Source organism: Chenopodium quinoa, unplaced genomic scaffold (genome assembly GCF_001683475.1).
Source record: "Chenopodium quinoa cultivar QQ74 unplaced genomic scaffold, ASM168347v1, whole genome shotgun sequence".
Taxonomy (NCBI): domain Eukaryota; kingdom Viridiplantae; phylum Streptophyta; class Magnoliopsida; order Caryophyllales; family Amaranthaceae; genus Chenopodium; species Chenopodium quinoa.
Window position 1 is genome coordinate 2371578 of NW_018742205.1, and position 27638 is coordinate 2399215.

Below are 27638 nucleotides of genomic sequence, written 5' to 3' on the forward strand. Positions count from 1 at the left end.
GTTAAAAAATATCCATATATAATTTGTTACGATGAACCATTTAATATTTTATAAAGTTTATAAATTTAAATTTTATGTAAAGCGAATATCATAATTTAGATACAATTTTTTACATTTTTTTTTGGTAATATTTTTGGAGGGAAATATTTTAATATAACGATGCCAAGTGTTAGTTTTGGTTTCGCTTTTAGTAATATGTTATAGATAGATAGATTTTTTTTACATAGTTCCCAATACAAACAATAACAATATCTATAATAAGTATTATGAAAAATTACATATTTAAAAGCTGAAACAGCAAAAAAAAAAAAAAAAAAAGAAAAAAAAAAAGGGGATTCTGCATGAATATGAGTTGTTTTGTTTAGTAATCGATGACCAGTTATATTTATCGATAAAAGGATAAATTTTTAGATTCCATTTGCAATAAGATCTCTAATGATTTCAAATTGGACACCAAAAAAAATATAGAGGGAGTAAATTTTTGGTCCACTAAACTTTGTAAATTAAATTGTACTTTTTTGAAAGAATTAAATTGTACTTTGTATATAGTCAAATTGGAATAATTTCTGCTGGAGACTAGGGTGTTGTTTGGTTCACTTGGGAATTAAAACATCCCATGAATTGCAAATTTATGGGAATTAAATTTCTATAATCAAATTTATGGGAATTTCATAAAATTGTTTGGCTGACAATGAAGAAAGTAACTTACCATGGGAATTTCTACTTACCTAGGGGGGGGTTAGGTAAGTAAGTTCCTACATTTTGTAGGAACTCAAAATTTCTAGGAAGTTCCACTTCCCCCGTTTCAACAAATTTTTGTCAACCAAACAACACACAGAACTTGCAATTCCTAGGAAGTCTCACTTCCCATATTTTTTATGTCAAACAAACAAGCCCCTTATAAAAATTGAAAAAAAATAACAAAAAAGGGAGATTATGTTTGGCCGTGGAATGTCCATTGTACCCCCTAATTAATATTAAGGGATACCTCTAAAGGCTCTTAATCCAATCCTTTCAACCTTATCCACCTAATCAAAAGCTAAAACAACCAATAATCATAATAATTGCCAAATCTCTGTGCAAACTTCCATAACTAATACAATTATCAACCCAATTTGTTCTACTTGTTAGAGAATAATAGAGACCAACTGTATAGTATATTTAATTATATATGATACTTTTATGCTAATTAGTTGTGGTATCGCACGCATTGTGCGCTACCCCAAGTTATTGTAATTTCTGTATTTCAATTAATGGTAAAGTTTTGTAAAAATAAAAATGATAAAGTTGATTTAATTTAAGTATCTTGATTACAGTTAGATAAGTTTAGACTAATTTGTATTAACAACATATGTATGTGATACACGGTTATAAGCACAATAAACTCTTAGAACTACAAATGTAAATGGTTTCGCATAGTTTCAGGTCCATCTTGTTTATGGTTACGGCTTGAAACCATGCAAAACCATTTGAAAATAGAAATTACCATGTTAGAGATCAGTGCTTACATAACCTTTGTAAGACATTACTTGAGATTTTCAAACAATTTGACTTAGCAAAAATATAAGTTTGTAACTATAACAATGCATTGTAGAGTACCTGAACCCATAGCAAGTCATAACTTTCGGATATAATACTAAGAAAATTTAGCGAAGACACTCTGAGAATAAATTTTAGAGAATGTGAAGAAAAATGAAACAAAAGGTAAAGAACACGTTACATGTAAGTTTAATGAACACCACAGTACGTATGTAGTCTTTAAAAAGCATATTGCTAGTTCACAGAGAAAAAAAAAGGTACGAGTAAGCTTGCAATAAACTAAACACATCAAGCAGCCTCGAAGATTTTACAATAGATCTCTTGGGTTCAGTTCTTTGTCCTAGCATTGCTTTGTCACGCCCCTTCTGGTTCTAGCTACAGATTTTTCATGCTAAGCAAGAACCCTGTCATCAAGAGCATATTTACGAGATTTGACCAAGTCTTCTCTAGCTGCATTAATTTATTTGCCCCTAGTTCTATTCTTGTTTTTCCCCATATGTACAATGCTGTGACGTTATTTTCATCGTCCTTGGCTAGAACCTAACACCAAATCAATCAGTAAGTATTCGGTATCACAAGACCTAAAGCAGTGTATTGTGAACTGAGAAAATAGCACAAAATAAGCTAAATATTTTTAAACTACAAAAAGTAAAGGAAGCATAACAAAGATTTGATGTATGAATTTCCTCCCCTACATTCAGTTCAGTAAGTTTCTGGCTGCCAGATTACTAATTCACTTTCTAGTTTCCAACAAGGATATTGACAAAGATTATACACTCCTAGTTTGCTGTCATTCCTTTATGTACAATTTTTTCAAATTCATGTGGCACTGGCTTACTGCAGATAATCTTCAAGCCTTTAGTGGTTTGGATGCTGACTTTTGTACTGAATTTTTGTGGTACTGGCTTACTGCAGATAATATTCAAGATTGACTGTAAAGACTATCTTACCACATTCACCCTAGTAGTGTTAGTAACCCTCTATGCACTAATATGAAGCTAAATAGTATAGATATACTTTACATTGATTGCTGAAATAATATAAAAGTGTTACCTTGTTAGCAAGGATGTCCAGTGTTCCATGATTTGTTGTCAGATTTGAAGATACAACACAAGAATGCAATTGAAACTACATTGTTATAGAATCAATTCTCTTTCTAGGATCATGCTGCACTCCAACCATAAACACTGACACGACAAGCACCAGAATCTAAAGTGAATTGTGGCTTGACATATGTAGAGGTAAGCCTGCAAATAGAAAAGAAGATAAAATAAAGTAGTAAGGCCCAAAGAAAAAGCTAAGGTAGCCAATGCATGGAAGAATTAGCTAGAAGTGTATGCGAGTTTCTATCTACTCATCTTTGTAACTCATAAGCTTATACAATCAATCAGGTGCATCATCATATAGCTTAATATGAAACATTTGGGAAGAAGAGAGAGACGACCCAATTTCAAAAACCAAATATTCAAGTCAGGTAAAATAGATATATTCATCAAATTTCACAAAAAGCTATTAAACAGTGATTTTATGTCCATATAAATACCTATCTAAAACCACTAAATCGATGAGCTCCAATGGACACTAAGAACTGAGCCTCAAATGAGTCATAATTAATCCTAAGATCATTTTCAAATGTGTTAGTTTCAGTTATACAAGAAATCATAGAAATTTTTCACAAAATAGTTGAGTCGGACAGTTGGACACGTACCCGTGTCGGCCATGGGTACCCTAGTCCGAGTAACATAGGCAATATGTGAACGTTATCATCAACAGATAACCAATTATATATAAAAATTAGAAACACAATTACAATGACAAATAAATTACTATCTGAGATGATTCCTAGGCTTGATAAATTAAGATTTTGTCGAGTAATTAGAGATTCAGTCACTAATTTGTTCGGTAAAATCTTTTAAAAAAAATGAGCACTCTTCTAATCTTCATTACAGATTTGCAATGGTAATGCCTGATATCTTGAGAACCTTTGAATTGAGACAAGAATGAAAGAACAAAGAGCTTAGTGATTGATAGTCTCCGGTAATCACTATCTTTCATAGTCCAACGTAATACTACAGTAAAAAGAACATAGGAAAAACATAAATTTAAATTTTTTTGCAAGTAGTCACTGATAATCACCATATCCCTCTAATATCACAGTGTAATGTAAAACTACAATTATTTCAAGGTTTGTGAGAAAAGCTACCCTTTTTTTTTATTGAACAAATGTGAGAAAAGCTACCTGATATAATGTTTTTGGGAGCTTTAATCTATTTTAAGCAGCCACTTTTCCTCATTCAATATATAAAGACGTTGCAAGACAAGCTCAGATATTATGAGCTCCTGTCTTTCCTGCATATTACAGACAAAGATAGAATAGTTATAACCAATAAGTTTAAGAAAACAAAAGAAGCGTCAAGCCATCAAAAAAGGAGGGAATTTTTTTTCAATTTTTATGGTGACAAATCCTTATTCAGTAGAATTCAGTGAAGGAAATGCAAACATCTATCAATCCTTGTCTTTATGGACTAACATCTCATTATGATAACGGAAAAGATGCCACAAAAGTAGTAGCTCAGCATACAACTAAAAGACTGAATTCACAAATACTTTAACAAATAATTTTATAAATTCAGGAGTAACTTAGATGGTAAAGTATGAACCAGAATAATTAACTGAAATTGAAGGAAGATTACAGCATACGCCCTTTTCTAAACTTTGCTTCTACCACCAACGACTTGTAGAGATTAAAAAACCATAATTTTCATAGCATATGATATAAATGCTCAGATTATAGTTATGAAAACACGAAATTTTCTTACCGAGTAAAACTCATGCTTAGGGCTTGACAGGACAGATTTCTCATTGTATGCATTGTAGCACTTCTCTACGACTCTACTACATTCAGAGTCTCAGACTGATATCTTCTTCATTCGCTAGACGTCCTAAGATCATAAGTCTTTCTCTAAAGGGTGTTGTTGTCTCTGCTGAAAAGTCCTTGACTTTCTCAGTCTCGTCCTCTATCAATCTCTGATTCAGGAAATAAAATGTACAGTTTATTACTACATATATACGAATCAACTACCTCAAAGCAAAGGATGACAACAATTGAAATCAACTACTCATAACCAATCTCTTTTTAAATTTTATCCAAATTCTAGTTGAGAAGGAAATTAAAGATCACTTCTAAAGAAAAAATTCCAGAAATAGGCAGCTGCAAAAGGTATCATCAAAGAAAAAAGAATATACTCTGGAATAAACTACAAAACTTCTTCTACAGATTAGTTACGATTAATCAAAGTTCATTTAGAATCATTAGACAAAAGAACGAAAAGAACAAATATATTGTACGAGTAAAATCAACCTTCAGGGATTAGGCATCCAGGACCGTAGATACCAGTTGGGTGCAATTGCAAGAATTCAAGATCCTGCAAAACAACAATTAAGCTTAAATTTTGAACTTTAAAGCCACCAAAAAAAAAAAATACTAATGAGCTGAAATTTCGGTTTCAATTAAGCTTTTGATGTTTTTCGTTGTCCCTGGTCTTTCTCCCTCCTACCTTCCTATTTATTTTCTGGAATCCTGTTGCAATTTCCATCCAAAACTCCAGATTTTCATGATTTTTTTTTTTAAAAACTTGAGGCCCAAATATTATAATCTTACCCCTAATTCATAGAAACCCAAGCTCTAATTTCACCCACGTCAATTTTCTAATTACACTGGATTTTAGTTCTCCTCAACTTCCTGATAAATCAAGCAATCAAATTAAAACTAAAAGAACCAAGATCAGCTTGTCATGCATAAATTTCCACATAATCCCATTAGCTTGATTCACATAGCTCAATTCCCAAATAACAGCCTTCCATTAAAGCGAATTCCACCAGAACCTTAAAATTTTTTTAATTTTTTTTGTTAAAAAAAAAACACCCTATTCTAGGACATACAACACAACCTTTCAATGCCAAAATTCAATTCTACTCAAACTTCAATTCAGATACAAAATTAATCTGAATATTAACCTATCTTATCAATGGAAATATAAAAATTTATTAAAAAAAAAAAATCAGCATCAAATCAGCTCATCAATTAAAGCCAAAATCAAATAAATGATGAAAAAACTAAACCTAGTAAATAAAACCGACAACAGTGGTACCTATACCATCTCATGCTAATTATAGATAAGATGATTAATTTAATTCTAAAATCTTATTTTGTCAAGTGGTTAAATCTATATCCTATTTAAAACCCTATTTTCTTTCTTATGATAATTCCCCAATTCACTAAAACCCTAAATAAAACAGAATAACGAAAAATGAAATCGAATAGAAAGCATGTTGAGGTAAAAAAATTGATGTAAAAAACCCTAGATTGTGAAATTGAAATTTGATGATTGATTAAAACAGACAGATTACCTCAGAATTTGAAAAACCTGTCTGATTGATTAAGACGCTTTGATGAAGAATTGAGAGTATACTTGAATGGAGGTACATGAAGTAGTTAAATAACTTTTTTACAGAGTTGGGAATTCCTAAATTAATTGGACAAAAATACCTGTAAGCATTGAATTGAAGAAGACGCAGTGTTCAAAGTGAAGCTTAATTTTGGATACAATTCAATTTCAGAGGAGAGAGAGTGAATCAGTAGGAGAGGAGATATTAGATGATTGAATCAAACTCAAGAAGATTTAATGGAGGAGAAAGCTCAACTTACACTTCAATGGAGGAGAGAAATAAAGAGAACTGATCTCAAACAACATGAATGAAAAAGGAAAAAGGAAAAAGCAAAATAAGAGGATGAGTAAGCAAAACAGGCAAAATCAGAGAACCTGATTGCGAGGCCAAAAAGGGAAATCCCCTATTCATTTTCAACAGTAGCTCAGTTACTGTTCATAAGCTACAGTAACCAACTTCTCATATTTAGGGTGAGTTATCCCAGTCCCAGACTCGGACTCCATACTCTGCCACATCAGCTTTTCATTAAATTTTAATTACTTTTTTATTATTCAGACTTACACAAGACTCTTTCCATTTTCACACATTATCCCAAGACTCAATCCAGACTCACTTACCCTCCTAAATAATAACATTAATTATTCAACAACTTGTGTTAAGTTGGCAATATATTATTGGCCATGCAAAGTTTGTCAGCTTATTGCCCCCACATACATAGTTTTAAGATGGGTTTTCATCTGCCAAACCGCATGCAAGACTCATGATAGTCTTTTATGACATTATTGTCAAAGTCTTGTATGAGACTTTTTTTGAGACTCCGCTTCAGACTTACGATAAAGACACCCTTATAAAAAGGATTTTAGATAGGATCTCCTGAAACTAATATACATGCAATGTCATGCATATTGTTTATTGGTGCATATTTATGCCAACTTGGCCGCTTGTTTATTTGTGAACACACTACTAATCTACTCATTACTCAATCCCTTTTCTTGATTAATTTAAAAATACCATTTGAGAGTGACTAATTAAGATTAAATAAGTATTAACAAACCTATAATAACACAGTTTACTTCTTCAATCAACCCCTCATAATTTGAGCAACAAGTCTTATATGTATCCAAAACAACTAGTTCATTTCTTTCTAAAATAAAATCATGGATCTAAACACACTGATAATTGTCCTTTTATTCTTTCTTCTTACCTTGATTAGCAACTTCCCTTACAAGGTGATGAGCAACAATTGTTCCATCTCCAAGTGTGGTGATTTTTCCGGTAGTCCGACAATCCGATTCCCTTTCCGGATCAAGAGTTCCGGTAAAGAAGAACCCGACTCTTGTGGGCACCCGGGTTTCGACGTGTGGTGTGATGAAGGATCCAAAAGCTCCCTTATTGAGCTTCCAAGGTCAGGAAACTTTAGTATAAAAAGTATAGATTATGTTGCACAAGAAATGTGGATAAATGATCCAAATAATTGCCTACCCAAAAAACTTTTAACTTTTAATCTTTCAAACTCTCCTTTTGTTGGAATTTATCATCAATATTTTTCCTTCTTTAATTGCTCAAAAACCCTAAATACCACCAAAAATAACACCACAAATAATTTAAAAGGTCTTATAGGTCCAATCAAATGCCTTAGTGGATCACATCATTTTATTTATGCAATCCCTTCAAATGGGACTAATAACAACCATCCTTCAAATTGTTCACTCATTGCACCTTTGGTTAAAGTTCCTGTCCAATGGCCGCCTTCGTTGCACAACAATAACACGAATTCATCCTTATCATCGGAGCTCCATGACGACCTCCGGCTGTCTTGGTACATGCCAGAGTGCCGGCCATGCGAGTTAAATGGTCAAATGTGCGGATTGAAGACTAATAATAATAACGGTTCACAGGTCATAATATGCTCGAATAATCCGAATCAAGGTACCCTCTTTAGCTAATATATATGTTTCTTTCTGATTATTTAATCTTGCTTATGTAAGTATAATCATCATCTTCCTCAAAATAAAAATAAAAAAAGTATAATCATCATGTTGGTGTGGTTTTTGTTTGCAATATAAAAAAAAAAAAAAAAAAAAAAAGTATAATACCACCTCCGCTTCGCATTAATAGCAACAAAGGAATATTCTATGTCTCACAAATAATATTCCTTTGTTGTGAGTACTGCGAAATACAACTTGCTTATAAAAAAATACATATAAATTTTGTCTGTCTATTTATGGACCAGTAATTTGCTTGAATGAATATTTAAACATGGATAATTAGGGTTTTCATGAAAAGCATAAATGTAAGTTGATATGAAGAGCCCCTTATAATCTGGGAAAAAGCACTGTTGACTGTCCAACAAGTTTGATTAATTTTAATTAATTAGTTTTCCGTATTTTTTGCCGGCCTTAATCTGCTTCTTGCATTAAAATTATCCACTTTTTTCGGCTTTGAAGTTTGATTTGTATTAACATGAAGATAGAGGCAATGGGGGCATGGGGCAAATCACATTAAACAAGATGATTAACATTTTAACAATGTCCTCTGTGATATTTTTTCCGTTTCTTTTTTGGTTGCAACATTTTAATTTTACACTATTCACATACAGTTTATAATGACTGCTTCCAATGATTTATAGTTAGCGGAAAAAAATAAAATGGTATGTGATCATGTTACTCAAATCAATGGACATAGAATACTTTTAATATAATTTGATACTATATCAAGTGTTCATAATCTTATTTTTTGATAATCAAGGATATTAGTGGTTGAATATATATGGTAACTATTACGGAGTATGATTTAGCTCGAAGACAAAATTAGGATTGATAGTTGACTTGCACGATTTTGTTTGGATCTGTAATGAGTATCTTACTTGCAATTATGCGTGGGGCTGATTATGGCAAAACCTTTCAACACTTCTAAACACATTAGCAGCATTAAACTGCTAGGACAACCATGATGAAATTAGCCATTGACAGAAAACATTCAACTACTGATGAAATAAATGACATAGAAAGTCTTCATTCAGTTTAAAAGTTGCAAAATATAATCATTCCACATCTTATTATATTATACACCTGTCTCATTCCATACATTACCATGGGACAAATAAACTTATTTTTCTAAGGCATTCTTTATAAACTTGTTCTTAATACAGATTATTCAACTCGATAATACATTGAATATGTATTACTATTATATTTTACAATATAATCCAGAATCCTATACATCTTCCTTTACCTAAAAAAGCCTGCCTTTTGACATAGCTTTTTATCTAACTTAGATGTGATTTTTGCGAAAGTGCCTAATAATCGAAAGCAATTACATCCTATACTGCTAATGGATATCTATCCACCCAAACTCTTGTCCGACAAAAATATACTGTACCAGATAAATTCGATACAAAAAGGGCATCGAGTAAGCTCATATTACGAGTATAAACTTGATACAATGGGTGTGGACAATGCGACTATTATTTTCAAACTGTAAGTGCTTAACGAGAATTTATACATTTTTCGAATTTCAGGTATGGTTGGGAAATTGCCCATAACCACGTTCATAGCAGTGATATTAGTGATATGCTCACCAACACTAATTTGTCTAGTGGGCTCACTAATTATTTGGATCCGGGCTTGTCTTAGACATAGGAGCTTAAATCGCGATTTACAACTCGAATCAGTTGTCACTAATGGGCCTGATCGCATTGGAGAGTTGGGCCTTGCAGAACTTAACATAGAGTTTGCAATGCAAGTAGTTCGACTGGGCCAGAATGAGGAAGCTAGCCCAGAATATCGGCCCACTATTGTAATAAGTGAGATAGAAGAAGTGGGCCAAGGCCCAAATAGTGAGAATGAAAATGCATGCGCAATATGCATGGGAGAATATATAAGGAAGGACAGAATTGGAACTTTACCTGTATGTGGGCATTATTTTCATGCAAATTGCGTAAATAAGTGGCTTTTATCTCGTGGTAGGTTTGGAAAAACTTGTCCAATCTGCAGGACTCCAGTTGATTCATCGTGACGAAAAAATATACTTTTTCCGTTCTTTTTTTATTGTTCCATGAGAGATTTCACGTTTGTCAATGCTTTACTTTAGTTATTAATATTTTTGTAAAAATTATAAAAAATTTAATATTTGAAAAATATTTTTTGAGACGAATCTAACTAGATTCTACATGACTATGTTTTTCCTAATGGATAAATCATAAATAATGGTCAAAAAATATTAAATGAATTGTGTAAAAGTCCTTATATGGTGCAACAAAAGAAAAACAGAAAAAGTATAAATTTGAGGAATTTTTATTGTAGAGTGATGTTAATTTGTTGCTTGAAATCTTTGTATTCGATGTATCATAATATATAGTTAGAAACTTAGAATCATTCGATGTATGTTACTAGCTATACATAAAGATGTAAATCTCACAAGTTATACATGTCTTTTTAGTTGAAAATTGAACTTTATTTTAGGATAGGATGGAGGGCACATCGGCACAGTGACCTATGCTTAAGATATCCTCAAATACGGAGTTTTGAAATTTAAAGAAGTTATAGAGTAATTTTAGAATGATCATGTCATTATCCATCATTGTATTAATAAGACTTTTCAAAATTTAGGGTGTGATTACTTATCTGAATTTATGTTATCTTATTTGACTAATTAGACTTTATTAAACTTATTTTAGTTATTATTTGAATTATAATAACCATTATAAAAATTTATTTTTCTTAACTTATCTTACTTGAATTTATGAGAATTAAAATAAATATATTGAACTTACCTTTATTTGAACTTATAAGAATAAATAAGTGAGCCTTATTTGGTAAAGAGATTTTTGAAAAACTTTTAGTTTATTACGCCCTTATTGAGGTTTGACCAATAATTTTCGGTGTTTGGTAAACAACTTATTAAAGAGTTTTTCTTTTGGTCAAAAAGCTCTTTTTAAAAAAAGCCCATTATAAGAGTTTTTTGAAATTAGCTTATTGAACAATTAGCTTTTTAGATATTAAATACACCGAAACAACTAACAATTAACAGTTATTTACCAAACACTTTTACACAACCAGCTATATTTACAACCAGCTAATATAACCTATTAGTCAAATAAGACAATATAAGTAGCTATATCAATCAATTATCAACTAATTACCAATCAGGGTTAAAATAAGATGAATAAGACCAGGAATAACTGAACTCCCAAAAATGGGGAGTGGTTGAGCTTCATTTATTATGGTAACATGTGTTTAAGTTCAATAATGGTATATTGGTATGAAGATATCATCATCAAATTCACATTGGACAACTCAACTAAAAACCAAACTTATTAATGAACACTTACTCAAATAGAAAGTTAGTATGACAAGTATGACGTACCATTGTATAAATTTTGTGGTAGAATCAACATACCATTGTATAAATTCAGGATGGGGACCTTAGTGCCCCCCCCCCCCCCCAAAAAAAAAAAAAATAAAAAAAAAAATTTGTGGAACATAACAGTGATAACACTAGAAACAAGATAAGTTGAGGCATGGGAGATTTGGGTAGTTGAACATACTTTTAAATGAGGATGTCTCAGCTTATATTAACGTGTGTTTTCAATGACTCTATTATTGGCCTTAAGATAGATTTAAGATGAGTGTACTAAGCACAATTTAGTACTTAAATTGCAAATTTAATTAATGACATAAATATGCGCTAAAGCAAGGTAATGAGCCCAATGGCTTTTATGAGGAGTGAGGCATGAGCCTCTTAATACACCCTTTTTCACTAAATAACAAATGTTGCTTTGTGTAATTTAAACCCATTTACAGAATACCATATTGTAAACTTTTCAATCAAATAAAGGAGTGAAAACTAAAATGGATGAATACATCATTACATTATTAGTTTATTATTATTCAACAAAAAAAAAAAAAAAGTTATCTTAAATAGCATGAAAATTTATCCATCTGATGTTGTTGACATAAACTTTATCCATTTATCGCTTTTTGATCACTGATATGAAAATGTCCATCGGACCTACGTTATTGATTACAACAAAATGCTTTTCACACTATGGAATAATGAACCCTAAACAAAATGGTCCAAGGAAATTAAAGACCTTCCCATGCTAGCTAACATATTATGCAAGTAGATTGATTCATGTTATCTAGGCCATGCCAGCTAGCAAAATGTTGCAATAGGGAAAGATGGGAAGAAAAGTAGTTATAAATCAATCACTTCATTGCAACTACTATTGAAACTCAACAAGGAGCTTAAGTGCTTGACCAATGTGATGGGAACCGTAACACAACATTTTAGCAAATAATAAATGTCCTTTACATCATTAACAACGTGTCCAATTTTCTTAATTTTTTTTTTGAAGGAATGTGTCTAATTTCATTCCTTACTTTTTAACTTTTGTAATGTCTCTAGTAACCATAAATTATTAATTAGCTTTTGTTTCAAAAAAAATTAATAATTATTAATTAGCTTAGTTGACAGGGTTTTGGGTGGTGTGTTACTATTCTTCTAGCTCTCTATATACAAAAAATTAACAAAAATAATTCTTATTATCAGATAAATTAAGCCTTGATATGAATGCTCTACCAACAATTAATTTCAAAGCAAACATCAAATGACGATTTCTAAGCAAAACTAGTGCTCTGAAGAAAGACCTAAATTAGTAAAGAGGGTTCTACCAACTTGGTTTCCACTATCAATCATGGCTACTTGCCTTCTTTTCTCATGGTTAATTACTGAGCTTTACAGTAATCAATGACATAAGCACACTATTCAAGCAACCATGACAAGGACATGAAGTGATTGTCTTCAAATTGTCAAATAAAGCCGCAATGTAATACAGTAATTTTTCACCGTCTGAAATTAATTACATTGTTTAAGATATTTTGAAAAGTAGTCACTTTTTAAATCAAATAATAATGGTCAATCATTAGATTTTTCTTCCTAAGAATTATAGGCATTATTCAACCCACAGTGTCACAACTCACAATAGAATCACAAAAGTAGCACAAAAGTATAATGAAGAGAGGCTTGAATATTAGGATAAGTATGAGCATAATAAATGACATATGTTTGTACGGAGCATATTTATGCTAATCTTCTAGCTCTATATAAAGCTACAACCTCAAGACCAAAGATGTAACCCAAAACCCAAAATGGCTAATCAAAATTATGGCCTTAAACATCCCTCAATTGCAGCAATCATAGTACCCTTTCCAATGCAAGGGCACCTCAATGAGTCTCTCCATCTTTCCATTCTTATAGCATCATATGGTATACCGGTTCATTTTATCGGATCCATAGCACACAATCGCCAAGCCAAGCTACGTCTCCATGGTTGGGACCCGAAAAATACAAGTAAAATGCACTTTCATAACTTACAACTACCTTCTTTAAGCTCAAATCCTCCCAAACTCAATGCCTATACTAAATTCCCTGGGCACCTCCAACCACTTTTCGATGCTTCTTTACAGCTTCGTAAACCTGTGTTTCAACTTCTACAAGAACTCTCAGCTAAGTATCGAAGGATCATCATTGTTCATGATACTTTGATGGCTTCAGTTGTTCAAGATGTAACACTAATCCCAAATGCAGAGTCATATGCTCTGCATAGTGTCTCTGCCTTCACCATCTTCTTCTACATTTGGGAGTCAATAACCAAGAAACCTTTCCAACTAGATTGCGATATCCCAAACGACAAAATCCCCTCGAGTGAAGGGTGCTTTACACCCGAGTTTGAAGACTTTGTATCCAAGCAATACAAAGTTTTAAACTTCGAGAGTGGAAGACTCTATAACCCATGTAGACAGATTGAAGGTAGATATATGGACTTACTAGAAAAGCTACCGACAAATGCTAACAAAAAGCAATTTGCAATAGGACCTTTGCATCCGGTGGAGATAAAAAGCGGATGCAGCAACAGCAGACATAGATGCCTCGAGTGGCTGGACAAACAAGAGAAAAATTCTGTGATATATGTGTCATTTGGAACGAGCATATCGATGACAGAAGAGCAGATCAGTGAGTTGGCTGTTGGATTGGAAAGAAGTAGGCAGAAGTTTTTATGGGTTGTTAGAAGTGCTGACGGAGTAGATATTGCTGCAGAAAATGATGTGAGAAGGCCTCGGCTGCCAAAAGGTTACGAAGACAGGGTACTGGACAGGGGAATGGTAGTAAAAGACTGGGCACCTCAGCTTGAAGTTCTTGCACACCCATCAATAGGCGGGTTCATGAGTCACTGTGGTTGGAACTCGTGTATGGAGAGCATCAGCGCGGGAGTACCAATAGCAGCATGTCCTATGCATTCTGACCAGCCAAAAAACAGCATTTTGATAACAGAAGTCTTAAAGATTGGCTTATTAGTCAGGGATTGGGAACAAAGAGCTAAGGGAGTAACATCAACCTCTGTAGAGAGTGCAGTAAGACGATTGATGACATCAAAGGAAGGAGAAGAGATGAGGAAAAGGGCAATGAAGCTAGGTGGTGCAGTCCGAGGATCAGTTGCAGATGGTGGAAGTTCTTGCTTAGAAATGGATTCTTTCATTGCTCACATCTGTAGATGATAATCTTTCTCATCAAATTACACAAGAAGGGATAAAAGCCGATACATGAACACTGATTCTCTTAGTAAACTTGTCTTGTGGATTGAATACTATTTTATTGATAAATTGCAATGCAGTTTTGCACGAAACTACAGTTGTACAGACAATAGTACGGAGTAATTAGTTTGATAAGGCTCTATAAAGCTTAACTAACGGTATTATAGACTTCTCACTTCCTGAAAGTAGGATTTTTAATCAAGTCTAGGACACTGTTAAATTGTCCTGAAATATTTTTACTACCTCAATCACATTCAGATGTCACATTGTTAGTTTAATTTCACCAATGTGACAACAAATTCCGGATGGAGGGAATGCTATTTAGCAGTTAGAACATTTACACATAGAATTTTTATGTACGTAAGGCATGTATCCTCCACTCCGTACGACCACCAGCAAAGTAGCAAACTGCCTAGTTCATGATTGCAATCATCGATTACTTGAACATGCTACTAGACACTAAAGGCTTGTTAGAGCACTACAGGAAGTACCACAAGAATCTAGAGAAACTATGAGCAAGAATTCCATGATACTTGAGAAAGCAACAGAGTTGGACATATTATCTAGTGGTCCAAGTGCCTAGCTCAACCAATTAATGGAAATCTTGCGTCTTTAAAACGTGTTACTGTTATTCAATTCACTTATATCCAAATGTCGAGTATCCGAAACAAGTACTTAATAGAAAGAAAGGACCTGTGTAACATATAGCCGCTTCTCACTATCACTTTAACCCTCTATTCTATTGAAAAATCAAAGATAGCTATTAGTTGTTGGGGAATGTAGTTACCGGGTCACAAAAATTGCAACGAACAAGGACAAATTCAGAGTTCGAGGCGTGACCAAAATCACTTTCTCAAAGTAATATTTCGACCCTAATTAAACACATCGGGTATCACGAAATTACTAGGAGATACAACAAAGACAATCACAATAGTGTGTAGTATATTTGTGATCTAATGTAAAACAAACTTTAAGGAATTATTATGATTATAATTGTGACTTGCAATAGTATTCAAGAAGAAAAATAATAAAAATGACTTATCTCTTCAAAAACTCTCATCATATCTTATTAAACATATATATATAAAGCATAATACCAAAATCAAACAATGCAATGAAACTTACTGCCACATGCAACTGTCACTTATTACAAGCCAAATGACACAAAGCATTGTACAGCCAAACCATACGATTAAAACCGAAGACAACATTCAATTATGGTTATTTGTATTAATTACTTATTTAATTAATAATACAACACCTCAACCAGAGTAAATCAATTAAATAACATGAAATTAGTCTACTCTCTGAATAATTCAACTAGTAACTATCTCATCATTACAGATGTTGCTTTCTATGCACCTTTTTTGTGCGTGTGTATTTTTTTTAAAATGGTAATAGGCTGATTAAGATCAAATTATACTATTAATCCAATGAGGAAATAAACAAATTCTTGATCCACAATGGTTTAATTGGATCAGAACATCAAACTATGCAGATCTAGTAACTACTACATCACAATTAACAAAATTGCTAGAAACACCTATCTAATCTACTTGCCTTCGTTCTATCTATTAAAAGTAACTTAACATTAAACACTCCAAGAAATTTTCATGGAGCCAAGCATAACTCAACCATATATAAGCCAAGTAAGATTTCATCCTAAAACCGGTGGATTAGCTTGCCAAACTTATATGTTAGCCATCTTCCTCCCTCTTCTTCAATGCGGCACAATTAGTTCCAACTCACATGTACAATTTTCTTAAAACATACACGTGGCAACTTATATAAAACTAAGACTTAAGAGTGGAGCATGGAAATTATTAGCACCCAAGATCATCCAATAATAAGTCTACATTTTGCAGTTGTGTAAAACAATCATAAATTCTTTAAATTATACGATGTGAGAATATAAATTTCTTAAATTTGTGAGCTTTGGTACAAATACGAGCGAAAATTAGTGTATAAATACTGTATTAAAATTCAAGTTATCAATTAAAAAAATAATGAAATTACCGACGATTTTGGAGCCTCCATTTTGTGAAAATTCCCCTTGATGCTGCGCCCAAGAATTTGACAAAAAGACTAGACAGAATCGTTTGAATCATATTCAATTTGGGTAGTAATTCAATCGATATTCAGGTGATCAATTATTCGATTAATTTTTGGGATTTGTTAAACGTCGCCCGCAAATCTCCACATAAAGCCCACAAATATTTTTATTTTGACTCTTTTGCCCTTTTTCTAATTTTTACCGAAACCGTAATTCACTCTCACGAAGAATGTGGAGCTGGAGTGGATCGCCGAGGGACACCGAAGAGCTGTCATCGTCGCCGGAAAGCGAGATAATCCGGGGGAAAAATTACGAAAAGTAGGGGTGGCGTCTGGTCAGGACGCCGCCACCATGGCTGTGGCGTCCTGGCCAGACGCCGCCACCATGGCTGTGGCGTCCTGGCCAGACGCCGCCACCATGGCTGTGGCGTCCTGGCCAGACGCCGCCACCATGGCTGTGGCGTCCTGGCCAGACGCCACCCCTACTTTTTGTATTTTTTTTTTTTTTTGTAATTTTATTTAAACTTTTTGTAATTTTTTTTAAATTTTATTTAAAGTTTTTGTTTTTTTTAATTAAACATTAACACAAAAAATTCTGATTTAAAAAAAAATATATACATTAGAAATAAAAACATTAACACATAAAACAAAAATATTAAACATTAACAAAAGAATTCTGATTTTCCAAAAAAAAAAAAATATTAGACAAAAAAAAAAAAAAAAAAAAGTGGTAGGGCGCCTGGCCAGGACGCCCAGCCCCTGGTGGTGGCGTCTGCTCCGGCCGCCGGAACCAGGGGGCTGGCGTCTGACCTGGACGCCTAGCCACGGCGGTGGCGCCTCTGGAAAACGCCACAACCGTGGCTAGGCGTCCAGGTCAGACGCCAGCCCCCTGGTTCCGGCGGCCGGAGCAGACGCCACCACCAGGGGCTGGGCGTCCTGGCCAGGCGCCCCACCTCTTCTGTTTTTTTTTAAAATTTTTTTTTTAAAAAAACCCTGCCACCGTGAGCCGTCCTTCCCTCCGCCGCTGTGGCCGCCAAGTCCTTGCCTTGCCGCCTCAACATTGCCGTATTTTCGGGTGATTAGAGTGTGGGTATGGGTTAGATTTTTTTATTTTAGGTTTAGGGCAATAAGGTAAATTCAATATAGATTTGTGGGCTTTATGTGGAGATTTGCGGGCGATGTTTAGCAATCCACTAATTTTTTGGGGATGATTAGGGATTTAGGGTTTGGTTATATATTTTTTTTTTTTTTTGAGAGAAATAGGGTTTGGTTATATAAATCGACTATAATAGGAGTAGTATGCTAGAAAATCAATTAATTGAAGCGCCTTATTTCATCTCTTACGGAGTATTTTTTTTTCCACATCATCCCTTTTTCATCTTTTTTTATATAAATCAATTCATTAAGGAAAATTGGCTTAAGATAATATCAACTATCAACGTTGTGTGCAGAATAATACGAAACTCAACTATATGCTATTAGCGGTACCACCTTTTGTACTATATGTGCAAAATAGTACGAACTCAACTATTTTCTATATGTGTAAAGAAATTTTTTAACATAATACTTCATTGTATTTTGAAAAGAAAACAGAAAATCAATAACAAAACATAATAATAAATATAGACGTTAAATTTTCGGTGACCAGCGTACTATTTTTCACATATAGTACAAAAGGTGGTACCACTAAAAGCAAATAGTTGAGTTCGTATTATTTTGCACACATCGTTGATAGTTGGTATTATTGTAAGCCAATTTTCCATTCATTAATCAAAAGCCATATGACATCTACAAATGAAATCTAAATCAACAAATGCATAAAATTGAATCAAATAAGGGTTTTCTTCATCAAAGCTATGATCGTTGAATAGATTTTGCACTGTGGTACATCCCTCGCGCACATTGCTGGAACATACATCCTTTTTGGAGAGACGGTCTAACGATTTATTGCAGCCGTAAAGATGATTTTCATATGATTTACTTGAACGCCTTTGATGATTTGACAACCGTTGCGATCCCGGAAAACTCTTTACCAACGAACTGATAATAGAGCAAAAGATGATTACCTTTTTAATAAACCCTAACACACAAAAAAACCCTAAACAAAAACAAACAACTAATAGGGAGATGGACAAACATCTGCACTATTCGTGTAGATTTATTGAAATCTAAATTGCAAAATTAAAGAAAAATAAGGGGAAAAGGGTCGGAAATTAGACTATTCTGGCCTAAACGGCCAAAAAATTTAGAAAACCCTAGAAGAGAGGAAGAGAGGAGGAGAGAGGAGGAGCGTTTAGTCCTTTATAATATTTCATTTAAATTGACCAAGATATAAAAAAAAATTAAAAGCAGTCATATAAGCATTTAATACACTTCCTTCTTTAGTACGGAGTATTAAATTGAGAATTTATCGACAATTCACGAGTAAATCGATGTAATAAATATTTATTTAATGACTATTCTTTCTTAGGGCAGCATATATCTTTTTCCTAAGATTAATAACAACACAAATTTTTATATGTGGTTGACTAGGGGTTATTTCGAAATTACTCAATTAGTGTTCTAAGGGTTAGTTGGTCAAGATTATAGGGATTATTTTGTTTTTTTATAAGCGGCCACGTGGTCTGGTCAGCCGCACACAAAATACGTTGGTGCATATAGGGAGAATTGTGTGCATATGATGGTTTAGATTAGTCCTATTTAAGTATTACCAATTAACCATAATTTCTTCATACACAAACATATTGCCAAATAAAATATTTACATGCAACACTTTGCAAATTGTTGAAAGCAATAACAAGGCTATCATCAACATTAAAGGAGTGATTCTAAGAATGCCTTAGTAGTTTATTCTCATTTACTATACAAAATCAAACAACCTGATTACCTGAAACAAAACCTCATATAGACCTACCAAATGTATGATCAGAAGTTGAAAAATTCAGCATTGAAAGCGGCAAACAGGGCAAGTTTGACTCAGGGGAAGCCATTGATCAATGCAATGAGCATGAAATAGATGGAAGCAATCCAGAAACTCTACCATTTCGCCGTCTTCATAATCATCCAAGCATATCGAACATCGTTTTTCATCCTCCCCTTTAGGCATGGACTTGGAGGTGTAGGCCACTTTTGGCCTCAAAGTTATTAAAATCTCCGAATCAGCTTCGTGGCACGCGACATTAATACAGCTTAGGAGACATAATGCACCCACCACTGGCATCAAAGATAATATTTCAACAAGAAACATGATCAAATGTACAAGATTTGATTAAATATAAAGTTTTTTTTGGATGATGAAGATGATTGAGAGGTCAGTTTTTAGGGGGAGACTAATTAGTTTGCACGTTCAAGTTGAAAGTTTTCCCCCACTAATGAAAATTGTTAGGCCTTCTTTTATTTGGGGTTCTAGGACATTTTCAACAATTTTTTAAATTTGCAATTGCAAGTTAAAAGTCTTTTATTTTAAATATTTTAGCTTCTTTCTGCTATTTCTTTTATATTTCTGATGTTCTCTAAGCAAGGACTAAGTAAAATTTTTTGTTTCATAATTACATTTTGTTAAGAATAATCAGATGTATTCTTTCAAAAAAAAAAAAAAAAAAAAAAAAGAATAATCAGATATATGATACAACTTCACTTCCAAAAAGAGGAGTTAAGCTCCAATATGAAATTTATGAAACTTGATTTTAAGCCTCTTTATATTAAACTTTATTGGTTAAGCTAAAAGTAGAAATATTAATCATGAATCAACAAAAACAACACCAATTGATATATTGTCATAAATAATTGAACTAATACAAATTCAGAAATTATATAAAAACATTTGATTAGCTTTTGCATACATCAAAATTGTTATATTAAATTCCATGTATAGAAAAAGAGATTACATCAAAATATTCAAGTTTTAACAGACTTCAACAATATGTATCTCAATCATACTCTGTATATCATTTATCTACAAGCATACATCTTGCATTTGAGTAATCAAGATCTATAAAATTAGTTGAATTGAAAATCAATTGAGACTTTAATTGAAGTAATTAAAATATGTAGGAATTTAGGTATTATATTGAATTGGTTATCAATTAAGGTGTATTTTCTCAGAAAAAAAAAAAAAAAGTGTATGCTTAAGATCCAAATGCGTGGTGAAAATATGTATAGGTAATTAAAATCTTCATATTTTACCAAAACATATGAGCTTGCTTCACTATTTTTTGTTTTAAGATAATGATATATACTCGTAGTTGATTGACATTATATGTATGGATATTATCCAAATAGTCATTATCAAGAATTAGTTGAGAAAAATGAGTTCGAATTCTTGATAACTACAAAGTTTCATATGTGACTGGGCACACCGTGTGGCTGGGGTTACTTGGTAAGAGATAACTCGATTAAGGGTTACTCAGGGTTTACTCGGTCGGTCATCAAGGGTTAGTTGGTCGGTTAGGGATTACTCGGTCAGGGGTTACTTGGTTAGGGGTTACTCGATCGGTCAGGGGTTACTTGGTCAAAGGTTACTCAATCGGTCAGGGGTCACTCGATCAGTGTTTTGGTGTATGTCAGCCGACCATACAGTGTAGCCAGCCACACAGAAAACGCGCTGCATGATAATGAGTTCCAAGCATTAAACTAGTTTATGAATTTGAATGAGTACTCCTAAATTAAACTTGGACGTGCCAACCAATCAATTTATTTCATACATTGTCAAAATATAATGCCCACAAATAATGCTTTTATTAGCTGGATCAATCATCTTCGTTCATAATTCAATTCACTATTGCTAGAAATATTTATAAGCAAAAATAAAAGTAGCCGTTTATTAAGAGCATGGCGTTCATAGCAGTCCTAGCTATAGTTCCTGTTATCGCGATTTCTTGTTTGGCTACGTGTATTGCATGCCAACATCCTCCTACAACCTTGACTACACCCAACTTATGGCCTTTCTTGCAACAGGAGAAGCCAAACTCGTTCCGAGGTTCCTTTATTAGTCTTCCCATTGATAAGCCAGAGAGTTCAGCCCAAGGTGCTGCTAGGAGACCGAAGAGAGCAATGTAATTACGCGATATATTATTAAGTGCACTAGAGATGGCCAACTATTATATACATATTCAGAGGAATTCGTATTTTCTCAACTTACGTGGTTGTTGCTGGAATATCGAATATACTATATATAGTTTTGGTGTTACAAGTATCTCAATATTTTTTTTTGAAGGTTCTACTCAGATTTTCATCATTTTCCCAAACATATTGTCATTAGTGGTGATTACTTTTTTTTTAATACTTATGTTGCTCATCTGATTTGTATGAACTCATGTATCAAATGATTTGTAATTGTACCATGAACTTGTGGTACTGTTATGAAAATTCTACAGTCTACCACAATTTTTTAAAATTGGACGGTTGAGATTTAATGATTTTTGAATTATTTTTAAATGCTAAAATTAATTGTAATTCATTTTCCTTGTTCAGGCCGGAATTCATTTTAAATTTTTGAATATTAATTAATCTATTTATTGATTTTTTTTCAAATTAGTTTATGAAATTCAGTTTTAATAATGAATAAAATTGAAAATAAAAAAATAAATTTAATTTTTAATCAGGAAATAATTAACTTAATTTTTAATTAATATCAACATTTAAAAAATAAAAAATCATTAAATCTTAACCATTTATTTTTTTTAACGAAACATTTAGGATTATTTAGACGAGTAAGTAAAATATCAAGATGTGGGTTTCTAAGTATAATATCCATATTGATGTGGGTTTTTGAGGATCATAATATCCAATTGATGTGAGTTTTTAAGTATAGTATCCAAATTGATGTAGGGTTTATGAGTAAAATATCCTAATGGATTTCTAGGTTATCCTATAAAATATAGGGTTTAGCGTACTAGAAAAGTATGAAAGTTTGTCGAGGAGAAAATCATGAAGAGGATTGATTATTATACGGAGTATTATTTTGTGAGAAATTAATGAAACAGTATTATTTGATTTTTGTGGCACATACATAATAAATAACAAATACAATAATTGTTTTGAAAACAAATCGTATTATTATTGGGTAAAAAGGAGAAAAAACAAAGCATGAAAAATTCGAAAAAGCCATTCATTTTCCCTCTCATCTTCCTCTATTTCCTATGTATGCTAAAGATTAGCAAGGGTGAAGATGATTGCACCACTATGAGCTGCAAGACTTTAAACGACATCTTCGATATCTCAGTCGCCTATCCTTTCCGGTTAGTAAATGGTCAGTCCGAGTCGTGTGGTTCTCCTGGATTCGACGTGTATTGTGATGACAAATTAGGCTTCCTCCTAGAGCTCCCTAATGCGGGGAACTTCACTATCGATGCCCTCGACGGCTCTTTGAGACTTATAGAGCTTTCGGATCCGAATAATTGTCTTCCAAATAAGTTATTGTCTCTAGATCTTTCTGCGATAACTCCATTGCAACTAATTGACAAAAGTGAGGACTTTTGGGAGTATAACTGCTCTAGTGTTGGTGACTTTTCTGATCCCTTCGGCTTGTACGATAAGATTGATTGTCTAAGCGGTTCAAATTATACCGTTTTAAGTGTGAGCTTAGGTCCTATGCACGACGAATCTAATTGTGCGTTGCTTAAGACCGTGTCGGTTCCACTAGCTTCTGCGACTTTTGGCAATTACAGTAAGCTTAGTAATTTTTCAAGTATCGAGCTTAGTTGGGATACTAGCGAGTATTATTGTGATTCATGTGGTAACTCTGGTAAGTGACTCCTTTTATTTCAATCGCTGTTTTTGTTTCTCCCATTCTTGTTCCACAATGCTTATTATTCGCGTATATGCTTACAATACTTATTGTTGAATTGATACTCAATATATACTTCATCGAGCCATTGTGTATGTATGAATGTGTGCGTTCGTTTACTTGTGTATTGTTAGTTAGTGTGGTTTACACTCTTTATAGTCTTTATATAGGCTCGTGTTGCATATAATAGGGCAATTTAATGAGGTAAATCTTAAGAAATTGGGTCAAAATTATATAGTTACTTAATCTTTGAATTAGGTTTTGTTATATACTTCGTCAAATATAATTATAAGACCTTTCAACTATTGGACTAAGCTTGAAAACCGCTAATTCCCTGTTACTCACTGTGAGTAACAGGTTTTGTTACTCACAGTGGCATTTCGGAAATTAAAAACAAAACAAATACAACTTGTAACAAAACAAATCGTATTGGACTATTGTGTAAAAGCAGTAGGAAATTAAACCACAAAAATTCAGAAAGTTGTTCATTTATCCTCTCATATTGCACTATTACCTATGCATTCTAGAGACGAGTAGCGCTGAAAATTGTAGCACAATGAACTGCCACAACATACATTCTTTCAAACACATCCCTATCGCTTTTCCTTTCCGCTTAGTAAATCATCAGCCCGAGTCCTGTGGTTCCCCTGGTTTCGATGTGTATTGTGATAACAAGTTAGGCCCCCTCCTTGAGTTATCTAATGCTGGAAACTTCACTATCGAGACCATAGACATCTCTTTGAGACATATAAAGCTTTCGGATCAGAATGATTATCTTCCACAAAGGTTGTTATCTCTAAATCTTACCGCGATATATCCTTTCTTACCAAAATACAAAATTAAGGATTTCTGGATGTATAACTGCTCTGGAGATGATGATCTTGATTCGGCTCGTACGATAAAATTGATTGTCTTAATTAGCAGTTCATATTTTGCATGTTTAATTAATTAGCCTGCTTATTGCTAAAAAAATTGCAATATACTATGCCATTTTTGTATGTGCCTACACAATTAATTTGTAAGGGAATTGATTAGTTGCTAGTCTTGCTACTAGAACACTATAAATTGTGGAATATTATTTGCACTTTGTCTAGTATTTTTGATCTGAATTCTTACTTCTACAGCTTCTAGCTCCGGCAATGGCGGCAACACATCAGATTGGTCGGTTATTGAATTCGCAGGAGTAGCACTCGCCTTGTTGATATTTTGTGTTTGCTGCAGAGTCAGACCTCAGCCGCCGTCAGGGAGAAATGTTGTAGCACCTGTTGTTGCTACCACAAGTACAAATCAGGCAATCTCACAAGGGCAAAGTTCAACACCATCTAATAATGTACATCGAGGAGGAGGACTCGATCAGGTCACAATTGACTCGTATCCAACCGTGTTGATTGGCAAGAGCGGCCGCCTGATCAAACCAGATTATGGCATTTGTTCAATTTGCTTGATGGATTACCTCCCTGGTGACAACCTTAAAATATTGCCAGAGTGCCTTCATCGCTTCCATGTTGGTTGTATTGATTTATGGCTATTGGCTGAATCCACTTGCCCCATTTGTAGAACTTTTCCATCTCGCAATTCTTAATTAAGCTCCTTGATCATCATCATCATATGTAATTTGTTATACTGGCAATCTCATATGGTGTGCGTTATAAAAATGCCATATTTTATGTTTGTCATTCATCAATTGTATTAGTAATACGAATTCAAGTAGTGTTTTTTATATAAAACAATTGGGTATATTCAAGGTGTAACAAATTTTTATGATAGATTTTCTGTATGTTATGAAAACTACTGTCTTTTCTACTAACGAACATAATTTGAAGTACTACATCCAAGTATCCAACCGACTTTACAAAATTCAAACTGAACACCATTTGACCAATCTGCAATCATCACTTGAAGCTATATATTGAATTTATTGATTCAAGGCATATTCTATAATAAATTGAAATATAGACTAGGCTAAATTAATGTTATTCCTTTTAAGATTTTAAAGCAAGTCAACTATACAGAATTCAAAATTTCCATCTTTGAATTAGCACTAATTATTTTTGTAACACAAGATGTCAATAGCAAGATTAGCAATTGGACTATGCTTGAAACAAATTATTTAATTTGCAACTACCAAATTGTATTTGGTAAACACAAGGAAAATAAGGCATGAAGAATTCCATAAGACTTTTCCCTCACATATTCTTCTATTTTCTATGTATATCAAAGATGAGCAGTGCTGAATATTGCGGCATAACGAGCTGCCAGAAAAAAGTATCTTCCGATGTCATCAATGATATCTCAATCATGTCTCCTTTCCGGTTAGTAAATACCCAGCCTGAGTCCTGTGGTTTTCCCGGGTTCAATGTGTATTGTGATGACATGTTAGCCCCCCTCCTTGAGCTCCCTAATGCTGGAAACTTCACCATCGATGCCATATATTACTATTCGAGACTTATAGAGCTTTCGGATCCAAATGATTGTCTTCCACAAAAGTTGTTATCTCTAAATCTTACCTGATAGCTCCTTTCCTACCACAAACCCAAAATAATAGTAAGAATTTCTGGATGTATAACTGCTCTGAAGATGGTGATTTTATTGACATCTTCGGGTCGTATGAAAAAATTGATTGCCTTAGCGGTTCAAATTATACCGTTTTAAGTGTAAGCGGCCCAGATTTTAATGTCGATGAATATAATTGCACGTTGATTAAGATTGTTTCTGTTCCACAACTGCAACGTTATACTGCTGGTTTCAGTTATTTGAGTTATTATTCAAGGATTGAGCTTACTTGGGATGAGAAGTATTGTGATTCATGTGGTGAGTGACTTCTCTTTTCGTTTTGCTGTATTCGTTTCTTCACTTCTTGTTCAGCCTGCTTATTTCTTTGAATTTTAGTAAAATGTACTAAACATCAAAATTAGTTGCTAGCTGATTTAGTCTTGCTATTAGTATGTTTTAAATTGTGTTATTTTATTTGTACTTAGTCTAGAAAATTTGACCGTACCTAAACCCCTCCTTCGACAGCTTCTAGCTCCGGTAAAAATCCAAGTACAACACACTTCTATTGGATCGGAGTAGCAGCCGTAGCAGCAATAGCACTCGCCTTTATAATATTTTGTGTGTGCTGCATTTGTGGCTCTGAATCGTCAGGGAGACACGTTGAGGCACCTGTTGTCAATGCTACCACAAGTACAAATCAGGCAATTTCACAGAGGCAAAGTTCAACACCTTCTAATGTACACGGAGGACTTGATCAGGTCACGATTAACTCATATCCGACGGTGTTGATTGGCCAGAGTGGCCGCCTGATTAAACCAGATGATGATAAATGTTCAATATGTTTGACTGAATACTTAGCTGGTGACACCCTTAAGATATTACCTGAGTGTCTTCATCGCTTCCATGTCGATTGTATTGATCTATGGCTATCGGTTGAATCCACTTGCCCAATTTGTAGAACTCTTCCACCACGCAATTCTTAATTAAGCTACTTGTGGATCATCATCATGTGTAATTTATTACTATATCGGCAATCTCATATATTGCTCGTTATAAATATTTCCATACATGTATGTCCTTCATTCATCAATTGTATGTAGTGTTTTTTTCTTATGAAACTATTGTGTATATTCTAGGTGTAAACAAAATTTTGTATGACAAATTTCGGTCTGTATGTTTATGGAAACTACCTTCCACGCCCTCCCATATAAGGTCAATTATTTACTGTAAGTGAGATAAAAAAAAATGCTTGTATTTAATGTTTAGTTTTACTAATGTATATCGGTCATGCATATCTGTTGAAACTCCTTTGTTAATTTGTCTTTATGTGAGTTGTCTCATATTGGAGAAATGGGAAAGAAAAGTCCGTCTTATAAAGTACAATATTTTGATGGGACCTGGGCAATTTGCTCTTAGACCTCATGAGTCATATAATTTTTAATTCATAGACAATCACTTAAATTAGCTACCATCTATGGTTGTAAGAAAATCCCTTAAGACAATGACATGACGATACTCCATATATACTAGCAAATTAAAGTAGCACAGCATAGCCAAATAATCATTTATACATCGTTTTTGGAGCGATTAAATGATAAAAAGTCAAAGCAAAATTTAGCACAACATACCCAAATAATCATTTATAAATCGTTTTTGGATCTTGACTAATAAACAAGTCAAAGCAACATATGCTAATTTAAACATGTATGTTGCCCTTTTCCTAG

The 27638-nt window shown here is 33.4% G+C and overlaps 3 protein-coding genes and 1 long non-coding RNA gene across 4 annotated transcripts; 3 read left to right on the forward strand and 1 right to left on the reverse strand.

Moving 5' to 3' along the window:
- Positions 1-1693: 1693 nt before the first annotated feature.
- Positions 1694-6425, reverse strand: LOC110728872. Its single transcript, XR_002512783.1, has 6 exons — positions 5950-6425; positions 4901-4964; positions 4359-4566; positions 3779-3888; positions 2593-2786; positions 1694-2079 (listed from the first exon to the last, which is right to left on the reverse strand). It is a non-coding gene; the product is annotated as an uncharacterized LOC110728872 (long non-coding RNA).
- Positions 6426-6974: 549 nt separating this feature from the next.
- LOC110728879 (putative RING-H2 finger protein ATL21B) lies at positions 6975-10081 on the forward strand. Its single transcript, XM_021908550.1, has 2 exons — positions 6975-7917; positions 9509-10081. The coding sequence occupies exons 1-2, from the start codon at positions 7146-7148 to the stop codon at positions 10003-10005; spliced, it is 1269 nt and encodes a 422-aa protein (XP_021764242.1). The 5' UTR covers positions 6975-7145; the 3' UTR covers positions 10006-10081.
- Positions 10082-13089: 3008 nt separating this feature from the next.
- On the forward strand, positions 13090-14674 carry LOC110725617 (zeatin O-glucosyltransferase-like). Its single transcript, XM_021905091.1, has one exon. The coding sequence runs from the start codon at positions 13140-13142 to the stop codon at positions 14544-14546; it is 1407 nt and encodes a 468-aa protein (XP_021760783.1). The 5' UTR covers positions 13090-13139; the 3' UTR covers positions 14547-14674.
- Positions 14675-25979: 11305 nt separating this feature from the next.
- On the forward strand, positions 25980-26897 carry LOC110726456 (RING-H2 finger protein ATL57-like). Its single transcript, XM_021905938.1, has 2 exons — positions 25980-26232; positions 26566-26897. The coding sequence occupies exons 1-2, from the start codon at positions 25980-25982 to the stop codon at positions 26895-26897; spliced, it is 585 nt and encodes a 194-aa protein (XP_021761630.1).
- The last annotated feature ends 741 nt before the right edge of the window (positions 26898-27638 follow it).